General features: G+C 51.3%; 7 protein-coding genes across 7 annotated transcripts; 4 read left to right on the forward strand and 3 right to left on the reverse strand.

Moving 5' to 3' along the window:
- Positions 1 to 906: 906 nt before the first annotated feature.
- Positions 907 to 2,427, reverse strand: PSV08DRAFT_183315 (uncharacterized protein; the record flags this gene model as incomplete). Its single annotated transcript, XM_014227941.1, has 3 exons — positions 907 to 1,649; positions 1,698 to 2,206; positions 2,381 to 2,427. 3 exons carry the CDS (start codon positions 2,425 to 2,427, stop codon positions 907 to 909), a joined length of 1,299 nt encoding a protein of 432 aa, XP_014083416.1.
- A 1,074-nt stretch (positions 2,428 to 3,501) lies between these two features.
- PSV08DRAFT_205678 (uncharacterized protein) lies at positions 3,502 to 4,470 on the forward strand (the record flags this gene model as incomplete). The annotated part of the gene is made up of 2 exons (XM_014227940.2): positions 3,502 to 3,999; positions 4,053 to 4,470. 2 exons carry the CDS (start codon positions 3,502 to 3,504, stop codon positions 4,245 to 4,247), a joined length of 693 nt encoding a protein of 230 aa, XP_014083415.1. The 3' UTR covers positions 4,248 to 4,470.
- Positions 4,055 to 6,160, reverse strand: PSV08DRAFT_205681 (CoA-transferase family III domain-containing protein). Its single transcript, XM_014227939.1, has one exon. It carries the CDS (start codon positions 6,051 to 6,053, stop codon positions 4,311 to 4,313), a length of 1,743 nt encoding a protein of 580 aa, XP_014083414.1. The 5' UTR covers positions 6,054 to 6,160; the 3' UTR covers positions 4,055 to 4,310.
- A 580-nt stretch (positions 6,161 to 6,740) lies between these two features.
- On the forward strand, positions 6,741 to 9,401 carry PSV08DRAFT_410866 (uncharacterized protein; the record flags this gene model as incomplete). Its single annotated transcript, XM_014227938.1, has 2 exons — positions 6,741 to 7,690; positions 8,397 to 9,401. 2 exons carry the CDS (start codon positions 6,741 to 6,743, stop codon positions 9,361 to 9,363), a joined length of 1,917 nt encoding a protein of 638 aa, XP_014083413.1. The 3' UTR covers positions 9,364 to 9,401.
- Positions 9,402 to 9,961: 560 nt separating this feature from the next.
- On the forward strand, positions 9,962 to 10,993 carry PSV08DRAFT_312495 (uncharacterized protein). The gene is made up of 2 exons (XM_014227937.1): positions 9,962 to 10,330; positions 10,424 to 10,993. Exons 1-2 carry the CDS (start codon positions 10,103 to 10,105, stop codon positions 10,916 to 10,918), a joined length of 723 nt encoding a protein of 240 aa, XP_014083412.1. The 5' UTR covers positions 9,962 to 10,102; the 3' UTR covers positions 10,919 to 10,993.
- A 2,705-nt stretch (positions 10,994 to 13,698) lies between these two features.
- Positions 13,699 to 15,832, reverse strand: PSV08DRAFT_5623 (ferric reductase like transmembrane component-domain-containing protein). The gene is made up of 4 exons (XM_014227936.2): positions 15,056 to 15,832; positions 14,941 to 15,002; positions 14,296 to 14,893; positions 13,699 to 14,180 (listed from the first exon to the last, which is right to left on the reverse strand). Exons 1-4 carry the CDS (start codon positions 15,690 to 15,692, stop codon positions 13,705 to 13,707), a joined length of 1,773 nt encoding a protein of 590 aa, XP_014083411.1. The 5' UTR covers positions 15,693 to 15,832; the 3' UTR covers positions 13,699 to 13,704.
- A 3,335-nt stretch (positions 15,833 to 19,167) lies between these two features.
- On the forward strand, positions 19,168 to 22,347 carry PSV08DRAFT_226424 (uncharacterized protein; the record flags this gene model as incomplete). The annotated part of the gene is made up of 2 exons (XM_014227935.1): positions 19,168 to 19,236; positions 19,295 to 22,347. 2 exons carry the CDS (start codon positions 19,168 to 19,170, stop codon positions 22,325 to 22,327), a joined length of 3,102 nt encoding a protein of 1,033 aa, XP_014083410.1. The 3' UTR covers positions 22,328 to 22,347.
- Between the last annotated feature and the right edge of the window lie 408 nt (positions 22,348 to 22,755).

The following is a 22,755-nucleotide window of genomic DNA, read 5'->3' on the forward strand; positions in this document are numbered from 1 at the left end:
ATGTTCGGATGAAGCTCATAGTCTCTGTCTGATGAGCAATGCCCTTGTGTCCAACTTTAGTGTTTCTCCTCACGCCACATGACGCCTATGATGTACACCTAGGGACTTGTATAGAGGGTTTGCTACATACACACCTAGGAAACGGACAGGTAGGACATAGATAGGTAGGCGGACAGGCGGACAGGCGGACAGCTAGGCGGACAGCTAGTAAATGGATATCTAGCAAATAGACAAGGTAAGATACGGAAAGGTAGGCGGACAACTAGGCGGACAGGTAGGCGGACAACTAGGCGGACAGGTAGGCGGACAACTAGGCGGACAGGTAGGCGGACAGGCGGACAGGCGGACAGGCGGATAGCTATGTAGTAAATAGACAGTTAGGATATAGGTCAAATGTATGCGGCGCCAGGACGGTATTGTCCGCCTACCTGTCCGCCTAGTTGTCCGCCTACCTTTCCGTATCTTACCTTGTCTATTTGCTAGATATCCATTTACTAGCTGTCCGCCTAGCTGTCCGCCTGTCCGCCTGTCCGCCTACCTATCTATGTCCTACCTTGTCTGTATCCTACCTGTTCATTTACTAACTGTCCACTGTCTCGCATTTAAATAGATATAATGTTGAAACCTGTACTTGTGCTCCTGATATTTTGTAACTGTGAGTTGGGACAATGAGGACATGAGGACATGAGGACATGAGGACGATATGGATAGAGGAAGATGTGGGTATAAGGCACTGCTTATAGGTCAAGCTCCAGATCTTACTCCAATCATAAACACATCACTTGAACATCTGCAATGCTTCAAGAGCCAGTTCACAGAATGTTTCATAGCATCTATCTCGTAGCCAATCTAGGCAAATATGCCATCCAACAGTGCATGATATTCCTGTGCCATTGCACCAAAAGCTCAGTTATCCCAAACATCATTCAACAACCACAACTGGCCCGCCCACTGCTCCTTGACCGTCGGCCAAATGAGTTCAGGCGGCAGAACAAACCCGCCTCCTGCCGCGTCCTGGGGGCTCAGCTCCATAGTCCACGAGTGCGCCGCGCCATGCACAGCATGGTGGTGGTCTCTCGAGTTGCCCGTGGAGAAGTACAGAATCTGACAGCCAGGCCCAAACTCGTACGTGACGTTTCGCGCGCTGCCCGCCTGGATAGCTCTGGCAGTGCCGCCTGCTACCTCGAGCATACGGGGAAGCGTTTCGGGGAGCGGGTCGCACGAGAAACCCCAGGGAGTGAGGATAAGCTGGCTGTACGAGTGGAAGTCGATGAAGGACCGGATGCCAGCGCCCGTGCTGGAAAGCTTAGCAGAGAGTCCGTCCATGGCTTGATTCTCGGGTGTGTCGCCGGCGGCTTCGCCACGGTACGTCTCTCCGCACGGATTGGGCGTTGAACCACCGTCTGGAGGCGTGGCGTCCCATTCAAACTTCCAGTTGCGGTTGCCGTCGGTGCCGACACAGGCCGTGTTTAGTTGGGGGCGCGGCTGCCGGTTCTTGCGCCATAGTCGGTCGTTGGTTTGTGTGTACGAGAAGCCGTCTGGGTTGTGGAAGGGGACGAGGTAGAAGTCGTAGTGGTCCAGAAAACTAGTCACATTTGCATCGCCTTTTTGGTACCCGTCAATAAGCTGGTAGGCTAGGTACTCGATGACTGGGAGCGTTAGCTAGTATTCCTTTTTCTCATGCGTGTTCTGCTTACCCATAGTGGAGATCCATTCTCTTGCGTGAACTGTGGCATGCCAAAGAATAATGGGCTTTTCTTGCGTTGCAGCTTCAGTGCTCTTGTCACCAAACAAATGGAACGCCCAAATTGTCCGGTTCTCATAACTCTGGCCAATCGAAAACTTCTCAGAGTTACCAGGGAACGCCGCAACAAGGTCGTCCCAGTACTGAAGGTGGTCGGAATAAGCATGGTAAGTGTCGAACCACGACAGGTCCGGGAGCTGACCCGTTGCATGCAAGTCACGCTTGTATACGGCTTCCTTGTCGGTAGAGCGAATGTACTTGCCCAGATCCGAGTTCACCAGGCGAGCGTTCAAACCCAGTGCACGAAAAGAGTCAATCTCCTCGGGTGGAATAGCAACTGACAGGGTGTTGCGAATCGGGTGAGTGTGGTAGTTGGAGAAGCGCTTGTTGATATCATGAGCTTCTTCGGCAGAAGATGGCGTAATGGAGTAGATTTGGTAGCCATCGTAGCTTGGGTTGGCACTGCGAGACACAGAGCTAGCGTCGTGTGCCAAAGGAGACGCTGCTGCCAATTGAGCGGCCACCACCAACTTTGACAATCTCATTTTGAAGTTCGGAGAGTTAACAAACACAACACACAAGTCATTACAACATCATATACACTTCTTAAATATGACTTTGGACCCCTGTTCTAACCTTATCTGCGCGTCGGGAAGCTCGGTGCAATAATCGAATGTCGCCATGGAACTGTCATGCTAGCTCGCACAGCATTGCCGTGTTCATTTGCATCACTGGAATCATATTCAGTAGGTGGAGCGTCGTTCGCCCGCTAGCCAAGGCGATGCCCAGGCTTGTGTATACTTATGTACCCCCAGCTTCCTGATCTAGACGCATCGCCAAGGAGCAAGGCAGGTCGGGTATGCAACTCCCCCTCAGCCCCCGGGTATATTGCTGATCCCGTCGAAAGCCGTTGAAAAGCCGTACAAAATTCCTGTTCCATAGCTATTCTGTAGCCTCATGCTTGATTCCAAAGATCATTGGAAACCTGCGTGTTCTTTTTCTTGAGAGACAAATGATGTTTCAACATGATGCTCCTCAAGAGACGATATCGGTGCTTTGATGACGTCGCATTGAGCTACGTCTCTACGGTCTACGATGTTTTGCAAGTTTCACGCGTATGAACACAGCAAGCAGAATTGGAAGCTTATTCAAAAGGCATACCGGCGAACAGGACTCACAGTCATGTATAAGGTTTTGGAACACAAGTACCGTAAGCACGCTTGTTCTGCATGCTTGGCCAACTCGCCTATTTGAGCATGTATCCCAGCCCCTCTCTTACATTCCTGTAACAAACAGGCTTTCGATTGCCCCATAGTAAATTGTTCCTAGTATTCAAAACTTCACGACTGGCTTCCTACATACATTTACTTCTACACAATGAACCTGGTAGCAAGAAAGTACAAGGCGGGAACTACACATTCATGATCAACCCTACTGTTGGGCAATGGCACTCGATTTCAAAAGCAACGAAAGTGACAAACGAAATCACCAAACAAGAAGCCCAAATCGCATTTAACAACATAAAATGTAAAGAGATTCCAGCTACCTCATCACGCAATAATACCCGGGAGACAATGAATCGTAAAAAAACTCACCCATTTAGGCATAGTGCCTACGAGTCATAGAATCTCAGTATTTAGACAACGACATTCTACTCACAACACATATCCCAATTCAACCCAAAAAAACAGCACCAATCTTTAAACCCCTTTGGCCCTGGATTCACCACATCCTCCATCACCCCACCAACCACCACCATGCCCGCAATGCTCGACGACCCCACATCCCCTCCAATCAAGCGGACAACCCCAATCTCCTCCTTCACCCCCACCCCCGTCACCCTCCGCGACGGCACCACACGTGCCACCATCCTCCCCTTCACCTCACCCTCGCAGGTTCCTCCCTCCCTCACCTCCTTCCTCTGCACGCAACTCGCCCTCGAAATCGCCGCTGGGGACACCTACCCGATGCTCGACCCCTTGCCTCTTGAAACCTTCGGACCCTACTGGTTTAGTACCTTTGCCGCCGTCATGGTGCTCGGAGAGGGGTTGAGTGTGGAGAGTTTGGGGGAGATGGGGGAGATGGGGGAGGTGGAGTGGGAGGACAGGTGTCTGGGGAGTTTTTATGTGAAGCCGAATTATCCGGGAAGGAGTAGTCATGTTTGTAATGGAGGGTTTCTGGTGAATGCGAAAAAGAGGAATTTGGGGATCGGGAAGGCGCTGGGGAGGGCGTATTTGGAGTGGGCGCCTAGACTGGTGAGTTTTTTGTGGTTGATGACGATGGGTGTTTGGGGCTGATGGAGAAACAGGGATTCACGTATTCGGTGTTTAATTTGGTGTACGAGACGAATGTTGCGTCGTGTAAGATTTGGGATTCTTTGGGGTTTGAGAGGATTGGGCGGGTGAAGAAGTGTGCGGTTTTGAAGAGTTTTCCAGGAAGGAAGGTGGATGCGATTGTTTATGGGTATGATTTTGAAGGTGAAGAAGACAAGGCTTCGGTGTGAAATTGTGGAATATGTTGGATTTGGTATCTAAAACAGAAAAGAAAAAAATGAACTATTTACGACTTAAGAAGACCATTTCAACTCCTCCAGCTTCTCCACACCGTACGGCACACTAGGTGTACTCCAAGCCGCACCTTCCGCACCCTTGATTTGAGGTACCGGCTTCAAAATGCTCAACCTCTTGCTGTCAAACGCGCTGTCCTCGAAACTCTGATACCACCCACAGTTCTCCTCCAAGTACTGTCCAATAACCTTCTTCCAGCCCTTGTAAACCGTTACAAGCAAGTCAAGCACATGATGGCTTCCGCGCATATCACCCCACTGGAACCTCTCCTGGCACTCCTTGACCGTCTCAATCGGATACAGTCCAACATCCTCACGCAGCGCATACGCATTCACACCAACAAGCGAAGAATGGACCTGATAACTTCCTCCCTTGATCGCACGATCGCGCAGAGCCTGCATAGCGCCTACAGCTCCAAGAACTCCAGTCGACATATCTGAGATAGGAAGACTAGGCAGCACAGCCTCGTTCTTCGGAAGCTGTTGTGTAATTTCTAGTGCCTTACCAGTTACGTACGCGGAACCGGCCGCAGCATCAGCAATTTGCTGCCAGCCAGGACGCTCCTTGTAGTATCCGTCTGGCCCGTAGCAGTTCTCAGATACGTACACGATGCCCTTGCCTCGCTTACCGGCCATCTCGAGCATGTCGTCGAGGCCGAGACCGTACTTCGCCATCTTGCCCATGCGGAAACCTTGGATGAAGACATCGGCGTCTGCGAGGAGGGATTGCAGATATGTCCTGTCGGATTCTTTTCGTAGGTCTACGGTTGAAGTACGCTTTCCGGCGTTGAGCGTGAGTTGCATGATGTTGATGTCGGGGAGATGGGGTGGGTTGAGGCGGATGACGTCCGCACCGAATGCTGCGAGGATGGTGCCGACTTCTGGGCCAGCGATGACGCGGGTGAGTTCGACAATTTTTACGCCGGCAAGAGGCCTACGGTCTTGCGGGTTCAGAGGTGGAAAGCTGATGGGCGGGGTGGGGATAGCTTGGTTCTGTTGCTTGACATTGACGAGTGGGTGTGCGGCTAGTGACTTGCCCATCGTCGACTCGTTCCATTGCTGAGGGGTGAAGCAGATGGAGCCACAAAGGCCGTTCATCAAATTCTTGAGTTCGAGCTCCGCGGGACTGAACTTCTTGGTATGTTCTGCAATGAGCGCTGCGGCTTCTTCGTTGGACGAGACTGGAGTGCTGGGGTCGATGCCGATCATCTCGAGAGTCGGAGGAGCATTCATACTTCCATGAAGGGAGTACCATGTCTCGGGATCTTTGGTAGGGTATAGGGCAGTTGCACGGTACTTGAGTGGTGTATCTGTCCAGCCCTGCTCCCAGTCTGGAAGCAATTCACCAAGCTTCTTTTGTGCTGACATGCTCAAAACGTCTTCTCCGTTGAGAAACGCTGTTGCAATGCAACCAAACCACATAGCAGCGTGAGTGGTATTCACAGTGATCTCACGCTTGTCATCTTTGGCGCCTCTTATTGCGAGTATCTCATCTCCGAGGACACCGCACATAGCATGCAGGGCAGCGGCGACGGATGTTGCCTTGATGGGTCCTGGGATGACAGGATACTCCTCGCCAGTGAACTTGACTTTTGAGAGAATGCTTTCATCTTGGGTGAATCCAGGTGTTTGCGATACGAGCTGACGGAAGATGCGTGCGGTATCTTGCGGGACAGGGACGAAGGTCTTGTCTGTGTAGGTTCCAGGGCCATAAACATCTGGGATACGATCTGAAGTGGCCATGATAGGTGTATGAATGTGACTAACAGTAGAATAGATTAGGGTATAATGAATAGATGAAACTGTGTGATGAAGTGTTTGGATGGAGTTGTGGAAGATGATGAATGAATGCTGTTCTCCTTGCGCAATGCCTCTCTCTTATACTATCCATCTTGAAGTTCTCTGACCAGGTTCTTCGACTACAAGCTCCTCTAGAGTCTAAGGATACGTGCCTCCGATCCAGTAAGGAAGGAAATAGTTCGGACATATTTCATCATTCCTTCCCTCATCCTCGTACGAATGCCATCATCCGTGCAGGGCTATGAAGTGTGCCGCGCTATTCCATATTTGCTACTATGGGGTAAGTTGGCCGAGATCTCCCGCGTGCACATTTTTCCTTGCACAGGCACAGCCTCTGCGAGCTTGCATCATATCTTCGAACGTTGCTGAAAGATATTTTTTCCGATCTGATACAGGAACGGGTCCCCAGTAGATATCGGTCCGGTCCGGTCAATTGACGATCACATCGGCGGTCTGACATCATTCGGTGATCAATCGGTGTTATGGTCTCTCGTGCGAACACCTCGTGACAGGCACAGCGAGTAGTAACAAGATGCTTGCAAGCAGTAGGAATTTATATGTCCAAGATTGGAACATATTTGTCTTCTCTAAGCGTTTTCAAGTAATCCATTTTCATATCTCTTATTCATAATGCCACACTCAACAACTTCAGTACCAATCCAGCACATCACTGTCATCGGCAGTGGCTCAATTGGAGCATCATGGGCCGCTCTCTTCCTCGCGCAGGGCCTCAAAGTGACAGCTTTTGATATCAATCCAGCCGCTGAAGCAACGCTGCGAAAGCTCGTCAAAAACGCCCTCCCTGTGCTGAAATCTCTGGGGTTACTCAAGAACCCTAATACGTTTCCCGAGGATATCACTTTCACCACCGACCTCGCGACAGCCCTCAAACATGCCGACTTTGTACAAGAGAATGGTCCGGAGCGCCTCGATCTCAAGCAGCAACTATTCAACAACATGGCCGCCCTCGTGCGCCCCGATACCATCATCGCCACATCATCAAGTGGCTTAACTTGCACATCCATTCAGTCCGGTATGGGTGCGGATACACACCGAGAGCGCATTGTAATCGGGCATCCCTTCAACCCGCCGCATTTGATCCCACTCGTAGAAGTTGTTGGCGGCGAGCAGACTGCACCAGAGACGATTGAGCGCACAATGGCTTTCTACACAGCCATTGGCAAGAAAGCTGTGCATGTCAAGAAGGAAGTGGTTGGACACATTGCCAACCGACTACAGGCAGCACTGATGCGCGAGATGCTGCACATGGTGCAAAATGACATCTGCAGCATCTCCGACATTGACGATGCCATGGCGTACGGACCAGGACTACGTTGGGGTATTATGGGTCCTAATACGCTATTTCATCTTGCAGGCGGCGAGCAGGGTGCGCAGCACATGGCGAATCATCTTTTGGGACCGCTGACTACGTGGTGGGCACAAAAGGATCCCGTACTAGACGACGATCTGAGAAAGAAGTGGGTTGAGGGCACGATGGAAGCAGTTGCTGAAAGGAAATTTGATGATCTGGTCACACAGCGGGATTCAGAGTTGGTTAGGCTGCTGAATTTGAGGAAGGAGTGGGATGGTTATGCGGAGGAAAGGAAGAACTAGTAGAATGTAAAACTAGAAGATAGATTGATACCCTTTGGAATGTACTTTACAATTTCTATCATGACGACTAAATTCATGTCAATTTCTGTAACACATTGCCCTTCATGTACTCAGAACACTACAATGAACTCCGCATGTCAAAATTCTATTTTGAATTAACGTTTTCATCTACGATTTTTTGAGCATGATGACGTCATTCCACGTGGCGCTGCAGATCAGGGGCTAAGTAGCGGCGTTGGACCCTTCGGTCAAATTGTCTTTTTTTACACACACATACATCTTTTTGCCTCCCTGCGTGATCTACAAAACTCAAACTGGAATTGACGTCACAGGGTAATGTTAACATGTCGGCTCCATTGAGATGTGTTCCTAGAGAGATTGCAAGTTTACCGAAACGGCGCACGCACAAGTTCGGCCGAGCAAACTATGTAGTACGCCCGACTTTGCAAACGTGCACGAAAAGTGGGATGAAAATGAGATACGCGTATGGAGTCGGTGTATGGTGGATCCGAGTTTGGCCCGAATGGGTTTGTAGTGGTAACTGGGGCGGTGCTGGTATGTGTGTATATAGAAAGTTAAGGATGTGGGAAGTGGAAGACGAACACCTCACAAAAATTTGCCAACTTTGTATCTTCTTGAATAACTTCGAGTATCTTTCACTACACAAAGCAGATCATATCAAAGAAATATATTAGGACACTCTACAACACACATCATGCCCTCAATCACTGAGCTGCCCCAGCAAGCTCCATCGAAACAACATCTATACATCCTCGACGCATCACTATCCTCGCCCAACCACTCTGGTGGCCGCATTATCTCCTGTAACACAGATGGCAGCGACTTGAAGCCCGTTGTCTCACCGCTCCCGACACTGCCAGACGGGGTGACAATCGATCACGACAATGGCATTATGTGGTGGACAAACATGGGCACTGCGCTCTCCACCAACACAGGCAGTATAGAGACAGCCTCACTCGACGGCTCCAACCGCCGAATTGTCGTCCCTACTGGCACAAAGGGCGTCTGGACGCCCAAGCAAATCACTCTCGCAAAGGAAAGTCGCACACTTTACTGGTGCGACCGTGAAGGCATGAAAGTCATGCGCATGCCACTGGCAACAGAGGAGCCTGAAGTACTCTTATCAACAGGCAACCCACATAGCACAGCAGATGCAGCAGATACGCGGAACTGGTGTGTCGGCATTGCTGTTGACGAACGCAGAGGTTGGTTCTACTGGACACAAAAGGGCGCATCAAAGGGAAATGCCGGTGCCATCTACCGCGCGCGCATCGATAACACGGAGGTGCGCGAGAAGGTTTTCGAGAACCTACCTGAGCCGATTGACCTAGAGCTGGATGAGGAGAATGCTGTGTTGTACTGGACGGACCGTGGGGATCCGCCCAGGGGTAACACTTTGAACAGAGCATTTGTTGGAGGCGGCGAGGAGCCAATTGGGGAAATTGAGATTCTTGCGAGCCGATTTCATGAGACTATTGGGCTTGCATTAGACCTAGAGAAGGGCGTTGTGTATGTAAGTGACCTTGCGGGTGGCGTGTATGCGGTTGATCTTCAGACACGGAAGAAGAAGGTATTGTTCCCCGAGTTAGGGGATGTGACTGGCATCGCGCTTTTGTAGATATTTGTAAAACATAATTCAAGCATAATACCTTGTCATAAATTTACTCAGTTCATGGTCGTCTAGTTCATGTCTACAGCTCGGCCATTCACTTAGATTAAGAAGAGGGCTTTGAACCTATGGTGTGCCATGGTGTGACATACTGAGCACACAAAAAAACAATTTTGAAAAGTTTCTCCAACTATTGGGCTTGCTGTGCTAATATTTGCTCAAATGGCACTCGGTTCAGCCGTTGCAGTGAGGATCCCGGCAAAACAAGGCCAAAAAAAATTCGGTAGCACACTAGACGTCCCGTAAAAGTGAACCGCAAAAAAAACTGGTGATGTGACCTAACCAGGGGTCGAACCTGGAATCTCTTGATATCGAACTGAATCGTAGTCAAGCGCCTTGCCATTGGGCCATTAGGCCGGTTGTTCTGATGGAGGTTTTTGAAATACCATAATATATGAAAACTTTTTAAAAATTGCACCGCAGCGCTGAGCTGGAGGGGTGTGCACTCAACGTCATTTGCCCCACTATCCTCTTCCTCTCTAATTCGACCACACACGCATCGTTTCAGCACCCACTGCCTCGCATCATGGCTTCCTTACGATTAGGCAGAAGCCTGATCTTGTGCTTACTCTCCATCGGCACTGCCGTGACTTGAACACTGTTCCTTCATCATTTTGCCTTCCCGATTCCTACGTTCCTTGCATCCCATAGCAATCGCACAAACTTCTATATCACGATCGCCAGAACCATGTCACGAAGAAACAGTGCCATGTATACCCCTCACCCGCTGACCGCGCAATTTGATAGCGCAAAGTTCATGGTTGGTGGGGGGGTAGCTATCTTCCATCTCGCAACCGGGCGTGTGGTACTATGCAGCTACGAGCAACACGGGCGTAAAGCATATTTCTTGCCCAAAGGGCGACGAGATGCAGGCGAAGAAAGTGGCATAGGCGCAGAGCGAGAGGGGTATGAAGAGGTGGGTCCCAAATCAAGTCTGCAAGCATTTTTCCGAGAAAAAAAGTTTATAGATGATTATCGCAAGAGCTAATGCAGTATGCAATATACAAAGTCAGGGTATCGAAACCGGCTTCTCCCTCTACCAACACGGCATTGCCAACCGCAAGCTCATCCACGTGTCCACGCTGCGACGCATACCGCCGAGCCCGTTCTGTTGCAGTTGATGCCGTTGCGAGAGTATCAGTATGTGGTTTATTGGTACATTTCGGAGACGCTACCGCCGTCGCTCGAGGGGGACCTCGAATCAGAACCAGGATCGCCGTATAAATCCCCACCGCGTTATCCGCAGAATCTCTCGTTGAGGGAGAGAATTGCGATGGAGCCACAGGGGTACGAGCCTAGACATCACGAGGGCACGGGTGTGGATAATATGGAGAGGCAGTTCAAGAGCGAGTTGTGCAGTGTAGAAGATGCGATAAGGAAGTTGGGCCAGGGCCACATGATGGGTGAGGCTATGGCCGATGTAGTTAGGAAAGGGTGGGAAGGAATCCAAAAGAGGTTTGAGATGGAAGATGCAGCCACGCAGCAAAGTCCTGAAGCAGTTTGAACCTTCCGAGTTTGTTAATTTGGAGATTGCGCATAGCAGGGTATTCAGCACCATATCGCAACTTTCACATGCCACCCAACCTCTGGTATTTTTTTTTCTGTACCGAGAGGCCTACGTCATTCGGATGTTGCTGTTGTAAACAACAACTCCGACGGTCTAGACCCCAGACTATCTGCCGGTAGCAGCATACCGTGCATACTGTAGAGTACCTACGCCTGTCTATACCTTAGCGAGTCCTTCTATACAGACCAGGTTCCAACAGGAACATCAATAGTCCCAACATTATCCTGGTAAGACCCTGTGCCACATTAACCGAACCACTAGTGTACACGTAGAATCCTAATTGGAACAGCGAATTTTACCTGCGCAAGCGACTAAGAAGGAAGGCGACCACGTGAAAGAGCACAGTTGGGGTAAATTAGCCGGTGAGCGAGCCCGGTTATTGAATTACTACGCATATCGCAAGGTCGCGAGTGGCATGGTTGCAACTTGGAATACAATGCAGATAACACATGCCTGATTGAACGTTGAGTTCTTTCCGGCGAACTGCAATACTGGTACAATGTAATGCCATGGAAATTTAACCACGGACTTCCTACCTGATGTTGTTCATGCTGGCTCGATGTGAAGAGCAAGGTTCATACGGACGTACGTGGTGGTTGCATCGTCTATACTGCATATCGCCATCCCTCTCGTCAAAATCGAGATTCAGAGAACATACAACTCAACTGAACCAGGTCAATAGAATGCGTGATATCTGCACGTGCACCTCTAATATATCGATCTACACAAGAAACAGTAAGCAAGACGGAAGCGGGAAGGGGGATGTTCGGATCGAACTCTCCTCCTTCCTTGCCACAACGCACTTTGGACTGCCAAAAATATTGCGGTACACTACGCATGATGCAACCAGACATCTCGTGCCCTTTCTCCAAGCCCCTCCAAGAACACATTTGTTTCAAGTCCACGGACGCACAGGGTCCGCCAAGTAAGTAGAACGTATGCGTATGTTTGACATTACCCAAGATACCGGAAAGCAAGGGTTGTCGTGACGACTCAGTCAGCCGTATGTAAACTCTATATCTGTTTTTCCCGCTCCCGCCTACACAAACACTGGGTAGCTGCGGGTGCAACTTTGGGTAAAAGCCGCAGTCGCTGTGTGTCGGGAGTAAAACACCTTGCTGTGGAGTTTGACATGAGAAGGTGAAAGAAAAAACATAGCTGTGGTACTGGGTATTCCGCCAATCTCCCCAAAGAATTACTTTTCTTGGAACCGCGGACATGACAATCATTTCACCTACGTACGCGCCACGCCATCACCTTACGCACTTCATCTCCACATATCCCCCTCTCCATCCCTACCCACCCAAACAACACACATACTCTATCACTCATACCAAACCATACGAAAAAAAAATAACCCACCCACCCACAAGTACCATTACTTACCGCTCTCCAAACATATACAAGCACCCCATCTCCAATTATACCTCCCACCCCAACCCCACCTGAAACAACCGGCCCGTTTACCTATCTCATCAAACAAAACCCTAATTGCAAGTGTGCGCGCCAAAGAAAAGCAAACGATAATAATAATGATAGCCAAGCGAGCAAAGCTAGAGAATGACACAGCGCTTACAAACATGCCTCACCGTCCCAACCCCTGTGCCTGAGACGAAACCAGGGCGGCTACGCCTGTTCCCCAAAACACAATTAAAAAAAAAACCGGCCGGACGAAGCAGGCGGGCGGACCAAGGGCAATGTAAAAGGCAACCCTTCGAGTTCGGCCCAAATTCTTTTTTTTTTTTAAAAAAAAAGCCTCGTATGTAACGTCGGGGACGACAAAAAAAAGAGCGGTATACAAACTGTTTCAAAGCGTGCTTACGTAGTATTCTGTGTCTGGTTCCGACAAAGGACAAAAAAATCTCCGTAACGTGGTGATACGCAAGTGTACCAGATGAGATATTTTGCTTTCTCTCTCTCTCTCTCTCTCTCACGGGATTGGGCACGTTAGGCACGCTGCAGTAGCACATGCACGCACACACGCATGCAGGCTTGTTTGCGAGCTTGACATATACCGGCGCGTGGGGGGGTCTCCACCTGCGTGCAGGAAGAAAGGTGCAGGCCTGCAGGCGAGGAGGGATGGGCTGAGTTAAGCTGCCCAAGCTAGAAGATGTTTAGCGTGGCGATCGCTGCAGGGGTTGGGGGTTGGGGGCAAGAAGGGAAGAAAGGAGGTGTGGTTGGTAGGAGATAGGACATGGATAGTTGGTCTTGGTTATTTACTCTAGAGATTTTGGTTCTGAAATCGGGGTTATATTGATAAGTACAGGTAAAAAACAAACTCGGCTGGAAAAACGCCGAATTGGGGTATCGTACAGATGTGGCGACGGGGATAACATTGTATAGCTAACCATTAGCCCGTTTCCTTAGGCACCCTACCAAAAGGCCCGACCACATGTTGCTTGTTTTGTGTTTGTCTTCATGCCTGATCCACAGGATATAAAAGTCTTAAAAGGAGTGTGTGTGTGTGTGGGGGGGGGGGGGGGAGGGGGGGAATATGGAGCCATATCAGATGGGGGTATGATGTGGTTTGAAAAGAATGGAAACTAATGTGTACAGCGAAGAAGATGTGCATGTTAATCCTCTTTGTGTTGCGCATCCGGACGTTGATTTCCCCTTCCAAAAAACATGAGACAAGATTTCAACGATCAAGTTATAGACGCTTGCAAAGGAAAAAAACATGGCATTGCCGAGTGGGGCAAGATCAGACATGACGTGACAGGTGTTTACCACGAGAAAGACTCCTCGCGGAAGTCGACGTTCCACTGGGTCTCGCGGTTGCGGACCGCGCGGCGGAGCTCATCAGCGAGGCCACCAGTGCCGCATGTGGTGACACAGGCAGCACCGATACCCTCTTGCATCTCCTGGTCGATCAAGGCCTGAACGTTGGGTCGACCAGGGAACATCTGAACACTTGAAGAGGGGGAGTGGATCTCCTTGGTGCTGCGGGGGCGGGTGACGAAGAGCAGAATCTTGAGGATCTCGCGACGACGCGGCATGGAAAGGATCTGTGTCATCCATGTACGGATCCACTCCAAGTGCTCAGGCGACTGGATGATCCATACAAGTGTAAGGCGACGAGTAGCAACGGTGCCGTTTGCGTAGCCAGCAACGATATCACGCACGTGGGGGACCTGGTGCGTGATACCGATACCTCCAGCCCAAAGCATCACAGTACCATAGGAGCTAAGGTCCTCACCACCTATCGGGGTAACCGTTAGCGTAGTTCGGGGGTATTGGTTTAATATGCGCAAATTGTATAGACTTTACAGAACCAGGATTCTCGGACTTTACAGAAACAGGATTTTCGGACTTACCATAGGGACCCTCGACATATGCCGAGCAGGAGAATCGGCCGGCAGCGGAGAGATCGGCCTTTTTGAACAGCTTGTCGGTAAAGCCTGTTCGGCGGCGGATGATGAAGGACATGCTGGTCTTGTGGTGCTCGAGAATATCTTGGCGGTTCATGGGGAGACCCTTCTCATCGCCAGAGGAAGAGGCAATGCTGAGGTCCTCCTCCTCCTCGCTCCACGCGATGGAGAAGGGATGGTTGGTCCAGAGACCGACAGAGGGGATGTACAGGTAAGCGTGCTGGCCAGGGCGGAAGGTCCAGGGGCGTGCCATGCGGACAGTGACACGGAGGGCATCTCCTGGAAGGACTTCAACGTCGCAGCCAGTGCCGCCGTTTCCAACGTTGCGCATGACAAGACGAACAAATCGCCAGATACGCTCCATAGCCCAGAGAGCGGTAACTCCGTAGAGCATACGCTGCTGCTCGCGATCCTTGAGGTGGACCCATAGGGCGCCGAGCGCGAGCGCAGCACCGGCAATGTGGCCGTGCAGGAAAACCTCATAGAAGGAGTGACGGATGGGCGAGGGCGACTGGATCAGAAGGAACACAAATGCGACAACTCCCTGTACATGTTAGGGGGCGATGGCAAAGAATCTCACGTGAGACTTACAATGAAACCACTCATGATGAATTCACTCTTGGTGATTGAGGCTTGAACAGCGCCCCAGCCCTCTGCATCTTGGTTAGTACGGGGTTGTTTACGATTGACATGATTTTTGACTCACTGGAGTGGACCTTGTTGGCCATCCAGCAGACGGCGTGGGCAATTGCCTCGAGGACAACGATTCGCCCAAACCAGCGGTGGACCAAGTTCATGGTATCGAAAGAGATGCCAGTAAGCTTGATGATGGGGTTGTTGCGACCAGCAAGCAGGACCAAGGGGATCATGTTGATGACGGCCATGACACCAGAGCGGCTGAGGAGCTCGCCAGCACCCGAGGCAAAGCTGCTGTAGTCAATTCTCCACACGCAGAAACCGATGTTGACGGCAAAGTAGCCAAGGAGGAAAAAGGTCTGCAGGCGGCTGGGCAGAGTGCCAACGCCAATGGCAGACGAGAGCTTGAACTCGCGGTGGTGACGGGTGCGGAATAGGGGAGCATCGAGACAGTGCTTCTTAAAGGCGGCATAGGTGCGGTTGGGGATGGCGAAGTAGCGCTGGGTGTCGTTGTTCAGGCATGTGACGGTTCGGATGTAGCGCACAAAGTAGAGAATGACTTGGTAGAGGAAGAAGACGACAACAATGATCCACCAGATGTATCCAAGGTAGTGCTGTACGTCAACGTTCTCGCGGCCAGCAGTGGGGTCTTCTTGTCCATTGCCAGCGCGCTTGGCGAGGCCCGCGGCAGCGTCCATCAGAGACATGGCTGGAGGGAGTGAGCAATTGTCGAGTGTAGGGCCAGGATGAGGGTAGGATCAGTTGGGTGTGGCAGGCGGGGATGACGTTATGTAGGGAGAGTGTACTCTGTCTTGGCCAGCAAACGACAGATTGGTGGAGTGGAGCAAGGTCTAGAAGAAGCAGTTGATATGGCGTGCGTGGTGACCCAGCCTAAACAGATAGTACTTGGGCTTAGGGCGACTGGGTAGGGGGTGTAGGCTTGACGCGAGTTGGCGCAGCGTGGACAATATGGCCGAATCGGTCAGGTTAATATGCAGCAGGCCAGGTGGGCGATTGAGCGGACTCCAGATGCCAGGGCAGGGTAAGCTGCACTGATAGTCGACTGGGTATGGGTAAATCGCCAGCCAGGGGATCAGAGAGAAAGAGCCGGCGGGGAAGCGAGACCAAGCACCTGGGTTGGACGAAGAAAAGCAGAGCCAGGCGAACCACGGCGATAAAAGAGCGACTATGGGGGGTTGAGCGAGCGAGGGAGGAGAGGGAGAGAAGAGAAGGCGTTGTGGGCGCGAGGGCCGGGTGGTTAAAGCAAAGGGAGTGTGGTGGGTTTGATTATTGGTGGTCGCAGCCTCAGGATTGGAGGACAGGGCTGGGGCGGAGGGCAGGGATGGTGCCTGAAGGCGGCCGGCTAGGGCCCCGGATGCTGAAACGGAACGGCGTCGAGGACGAGCGAACCGAACGCCACGCCACAGACGAGTGAAGGGACGAGTGAAGGGACGAGCTGCGAGTTGCGAGCTGCACGCTGACGACCGACCCTGTTTCATCGCTTCCGAACCTTTCCATCCACCCATCCATCCATCCATCGTGATACACACGCCAACCGCCTGCCACGCCCACCGGGCCTCCATCTGCGCAATCGCCCCAGCCACCCGTACGCACACTCGCGGCCGACGCACAGCGCCTGGGCGAACAATGCCCCGGCCTGTCACTCTCCTATGCCAGCCCTGGCCCACCCAGGACCACCCTTCGTCATCCATCTATCCACGACTCCTCCGTCTCCGCCCCCGTCTCCTTGCGGTATAACGGCCGTCGTACAGCGGCCTAAGTACTTGGCCACGCCCTCCATCTACCCGTTCCCGCCTGCGCGACCAAGCCAGCGACCGCATCCTCCAAAATGTGCCGCCCGCAGCTGGGGCGCCACAATCCGCCCTGCCCCTTCCTTCCCCCCCATAAGTACTGTGCAGTAAATCTAATTTGCCTTGAGCCTCACCACCAATCTGCACACTTGCACTCGCCCCTTTGTCACCACTAGCACCCAGCCGCTCAGTCGGCCGCCCGCGTGTTTCCCTTGGATGCTTGCTGGGAACATGCATGAATGTCACTGCACCGCCCCGCCCATACCTGCCCCGAAACACGTCGATTCCAGTCGTGGCCGCTCCTCGCGTCTTGCATAAATCGCCCTGTCGATTCTTGCGTCATGCGGAGAGACCCTCTGATTGCTGTCAAAATCACAACTGCCGCTTGTTTGGTGTGTCGATTCAGATAAACGCCTTCGTGGATATGCCCTGCCCGCCTCTCCCCGCACAAACCGCATTCTATTTGCGCGACTCGGATACGCTTGCCCTATGCCATGGCCGCGCGCCCTCCGCCTTGTGCAAAGCGAGTCGAGACTGCCAACGGAAATTTACGTGCTGCGTCCGAAGTGACTCCACTACCATCAGGTGTTGTCACGCCCCAAGTACTTACCATCAACCCCATTCACATGTGCGCACGGTCAAAAACACCCAAGTATACTGTGTAATCTACCGAAGATCCAGTCACGAAGCGACTTCATCTGCAAGGTGCCAGGCTTGGTCTACCGTGACCTGCGTACCCATGTACACAGACATACTATACACATACTTAGAGTACGTACATAGGCACATACTTATATCGACTTAGTGGCGGAGTTATAGGGGCTCTATTCGTATCTGCTAGCAGAGTGAAGAAGGAAACGCGGGCCTAGCACTGCCAACTGCGATAAGACCATGGTTCGGAAAACCTCCTTCAAATCATGTCCTCAGTTCTGTGCAGTCGATGGCGATGGAGCATCCTGACAGACGGTGTGGGAAGCGGGACATGCCCAAGGCACTTCCTGTCAGTCCTAGCCGCTCACGTAGTACCGCCCTCTAGGTCAAGACTGACTCACGACGTCCTCGAAAATGACAATGTTAGCATAACACCAGGAATCCCGTGAGACTGCTAGATTGCCACTGTTTCACGCAAATGATGGCGTGCCCGCCTTGGCCCCACGCTCTCGAAACTTCCTCAACCGTTCCTCTTAGAACAAACAGCTCGTTTCAGAGACGGGCGCCTCTCGCTTTTCTTTTCGGTTTCGAGATGCAGCCACTCTCCACCGATCGGTCCACGGCATGGCTTGCAACATGCGACACAAACATGCGAGTGCTGACGTAGGCCCGGTGGTTGCAAAGTCCTTTAGTATCGACCTAGAATCGCGTGACTCGGAGCGGGCGCCTCCCTTCCGCCGCCCTTTCGTGTTGACGTTACCGTCCTCGATTTCCCTTATCCACAGCTCGTGTCAACAAACACGTGCACAGAACCGGTGTCGGGTGTCAATTCATGCCGCTCCCTATTCGGTGTCTAGACCGCGGCTTGCATTTGATCCACAATGCGCAATCTCCTTTTTTACCTTCCTTGTCGCTCTATATCTCGCTTGACAGCCAGTAGCAACGACTGACGCCATGTGCACAAGACATTCCTTGGCACCTGACTGCAGCGTGTGTAGATCGATGACTGCCTGCAAATCTCAGGTAGGCGCCGTATCGTTTAGCCAGAAGTAAATCAAGGCTGGAACATTTTCAACGAGGCTCGTTCGACTTCGGCGTTTCTCGGGTTTTCAAATCCGGATATTGATCAATGTAACAAGCATGCACCTCAATTGGTTCATCGTGTTCCGGAATGCTGTTTATAGTATTCGTACAAAGCAAGGATGTATCTGACGAAGCGCCAAATAGACGCGTATACAAACTCGCCGTGGCAATAAATACGTAAGCATGAGTAACCACTTCGTTACTTAGTCCCAGCTATACGGTAAGCTGCTATAAACCCTCTCGGCCCGACATACTTAATTCTGCACATGCAAGACACGTCAACCTGGGGTTTTGACAGACATTCCAACGTCGGTCGGACTTGCGCGTCTATTTTCATCCGGGGGCTGTGTGTATCCAAAGACCGAGCTTTTGGATAGTAGTCACGTGTGCGAGCCGGCCGTGCAATGGACATGCTGCGTTGCAACATGTGCGCGAAGAGACTTTGATGTCATGCTAATCCCGCTCCCGAGTAAACGTTGAGCCACCGCGTGGCTGTAGCCTGTAAAGAAGTATGCATACTTCTACTTTCGACGACTTGCTTTGCAAGCAATAATTTAGCTGTATTGCGCAATGGTGCAGTCAAGAACACGGTAAAGTCTCGTATTGCGAAAAAAAAAAGGAATCAAGAGGAATCAAGATGAAACAAGCTTCTGCCATGGCATATCTGACAATGCGATACTTTCGAGCCAATTCTCGCGAGGGTAGTGTAAGTACATGGTGCAGTGTAGTGTATGGGAAAGCGAATGGGAATCTCGAGTAGCTAGCGCGGAGACAACACGCGCTTAACGCCGACCACCGATGAGGTACTAGGTCAAACAAACAAACAATCATCACGACAACGACGACGCGCCCGTAACATAGCACAACATATTCTACCGCCCATAGCTCCTCCGTACCCATCTATCCCGTATGAATTAACCGATATACCTATTGCCATGTCGACAGACGACGCATTGCCATGGACAACTTCGCGATGCAATCGTCTACTGCGGCCGCTTTCCTCGAAACTCGCCAAACTGCGCAAAGAGCTCGAACGACCTCGTCCTACGAATACAGAGTCGCGCAATATTTCCTCGGCATTTGCCACCAAGGGATCTCCCCAGAAGACGACAAACTTTACACGCCCGGCCCACAAACCACGGGGTTTTGAGAAGGCGAGAGATCCAGATTGGAGGCCAGGCGTGAAATCGGGAGCAGCTAAGAAGACTACATATGGCGCAAGGGGAAGAGGGAGACCAGCACCGCGGAGAGGTAGCCCAGATACTACCAGAAATGTCTCCCGACCGGGCGAGATTGCCTTTACGCCTTTGATTTCGAGAATGGGCGGGCAACTGCACAGCAGTCCACAGATGCCCATATCGCCGTTGCGAAAAATTCCAAAGAACCGAGGCCCTCTTTTGGTCAATCTAGTTCTACCTGCAGCAGATGTACCTAGGGATGTGCACAAGCTCGTTCAAGGCACATTGGAGGCATACGCGAACCTACTCCAAGCCACCTCAACAGGCAATGAGCCGACAAGGAAAGGCACAAGATCACTTATGGGCGCTTGTTTAAGAAAACTACCGGCCTACATCGAACTCGAGGAACATTTTGCAAAGCTAGACAGGCTCGAGGAAGAAGCAGAAGAAGAAGGTCGGGATATTGCCAACGAAATATACGAGCAGCTCGAGACACACTTTGAGCAAGCCCCTGGACTTGGCTGGCGTCACTTTCGACAGGTCGTCCGAACACATGCCACAAAGCTGATATACGATGCCATTGCCGACGAAATATTGAGCCTCAAGGACGCATTGATGCTCGTTACGCACTGCTTAAACGCCTATGCATGGGAAGAGGCAGAACAACTGTTACTGGCTTATGCGCCGCTTCTAGAGTCCATCACTATACCCATCAACACACGAGCCAATTTATTTGACGTGCAGCGGTCGCCTTTTTTACATGCGGTCAAGGCTTTTGTCCACCATACCGGACGCCATCGTCTGCTTTACGATATCTTGGAGCACATGGTTGCTCTTGAGCTGCTACCTCTCGAATGGCTGGCAACCGATAGCATGCGCCCTGTCTGGGATCGACTGGTCCGAAGCATTTCTGAGAATGATGCCCGCACTCTGCCAAGTGTTTGCCGATTCTTCGAGACAGTTGCCTTCGCAAGCATGGGCCTGCCCGACTATCGGCTGCTGGAAGATGAAGTCACTGGGTCTGTTTATAGGCGCTTTGTACCATCGTCACGATTGGAACTCCGGCAGGCGCTTGATACTACGTTTTCTAGTCTTCTCACCGTGCTGTGCAGTATAACTTTAGTCAACAACTCCCGTAATGACGACGCTGGCCAGATGACTGCAAAGCGGGTTACTCGAGTTTTGGATGCGGTCGTCGTTGCTATTGCTACTCGGCAGGATATCAAGGATGAGCTCGACCTTCTTGGTGCGGATACCAATGATGTCCAGGTCATGGCTCAGCGTGGCATTTGGATAACATTTGCATCGTGTCTCCTGCATCTTGAAAGTTGCTTGAGCGATCCAACCGTGGTATCCCTCGACACTGCTGGCTCTGTTGGCGTTATCAATTGGATAGCCTCACAATATTCCTCAAAAGACATAAATTTCGCATCGATATTTGGCCCTCTACCATCCTTGGTTTCGTCGACTGCACGTGGGACTGGTCGGATCTGGCAGGACGATGGATTCGACCAACTACAACGCTTTGTTACGGCACTGATTTCGGTATCTGGTTGCCGATTGCCGCACAAGCTGTGGACACTGAAGAGAATCGCATTAGAATCCGCACTCGAATTTGCTCACGGCACAGGCGACGCCGAGCACATGGCATTTGCACGAAAGGTCGAGAAGAAGATGCAAACACAGGGTCGCCTGATTATTATGCAATCACCAGCAAAGAATGATTCTCCGGCAACCGGCGGTGGCTTTAGGTGGGAAGAAGGCATTGGTGAATGGGTCACCTGTACACCGTTTGTGAAACAGAACCCCAAGCGGCAGATTGACAAACCCGTCCGAGCCCTCGAATTACTTCCGACGCCGGTACAATCAGAAGAAGAGAGGGAGGATGTCTCTGAAGTCGAAGATGAACTTGCTAGTAGTGTCCCCACCACTCCAGCGTGGGAAGCCACTACATTCGACTGCGCAGACGAAGATGATACAGGGCCGCAATCGTCACCAATCAAGAAAAGACAGCGTACCTCCACATCATCATTGGGAAAACGTGCTCGAGCGCCATCACCAAAGGTCGTCATACCGGTGAAGCGAACGCACATGACACCTCCAGACACACCACCTGTGAGATTCTACGCCGATCTACCTGAAGAAAAGGGAACCAGCTCACGACGTTCCTGTCGCTTTCGACATCAAACCAACGCATTACCCTCGCGATCTCGACCTAAACGCTCCAGAGCATCCCTCGAAAGTGGTCTACGCGATGTAAAAATGCCAACCTATGCCGAACAAGCCCTCGACCTCGACCTCTCAAGTAGCGCAAGCGATACAGACGCATCGAGCCCATCACAACAAGATTCGGAGACCGAGGCAGAGCAGCCCAATACGCGATGTTCATCGCAAACCCGGCGTCGCTCAACGCGCAACACATGTGCACCTTCCTCTCCCGGCCGCGACGAACCCGGTAAGACACTGGCTCGATCCCGCTCATCACTTCGAACAAAGAATCGAGAAAAATCACTACCCCCGGCAAACAGATCCAACTCCCAGCGTACAGCTAGCAGGACCCGGCCCGTACTGCAAAAGAGCTACCACGACGACAGCGAAGACGAATTGAGCTTTTACTAGGTGTGCAAGTCTCACTCCGCAGCGTCCTCGCCCATAATATTGCGATCAGATAGTATTTGCTGGTGATAAACGTCTGTTTGAACTTTGTCACACTTCTTTTCTTGCTTGTTCCACTCTAACGAGTTGCATTCTTTGCGTTGTTGTTGTTTTTTTGCCATGTTGTAGATACCCCCTTCTTCTCTCTTTCCCTCGTCACCATAGCGAATAGTTATTGTAGCAATTTGAAATGATAAAATGGCATTCTAAACAATATTCTATGTGTTTGGAATTTTAATCGATATCAGGTAGATGTGCACAACACCATGTATATTTCACCCTGGTTATATTGACATACAGTATACATATGCGAAAATACACATACATACACACACATCTTTACGTGCACGCATTGTAGCAAGCGCTCGGCCACTATAGTAATAGTTGATTTC

Source organism: Bipolaris maydis, assembly GCF_028858645.1.
Source record: "Bipolaris maydis strain C4 unplaced genomic scaffold PSV08scaffold_10, whole genome shotgun sequence".
Lineage (NCBI taxonomy): Eukaryota > Fungi > Ascomycota > Dothideomycetes > Pleosporales > Pleosporaceae > Bipolaris > Bipolaris maydis.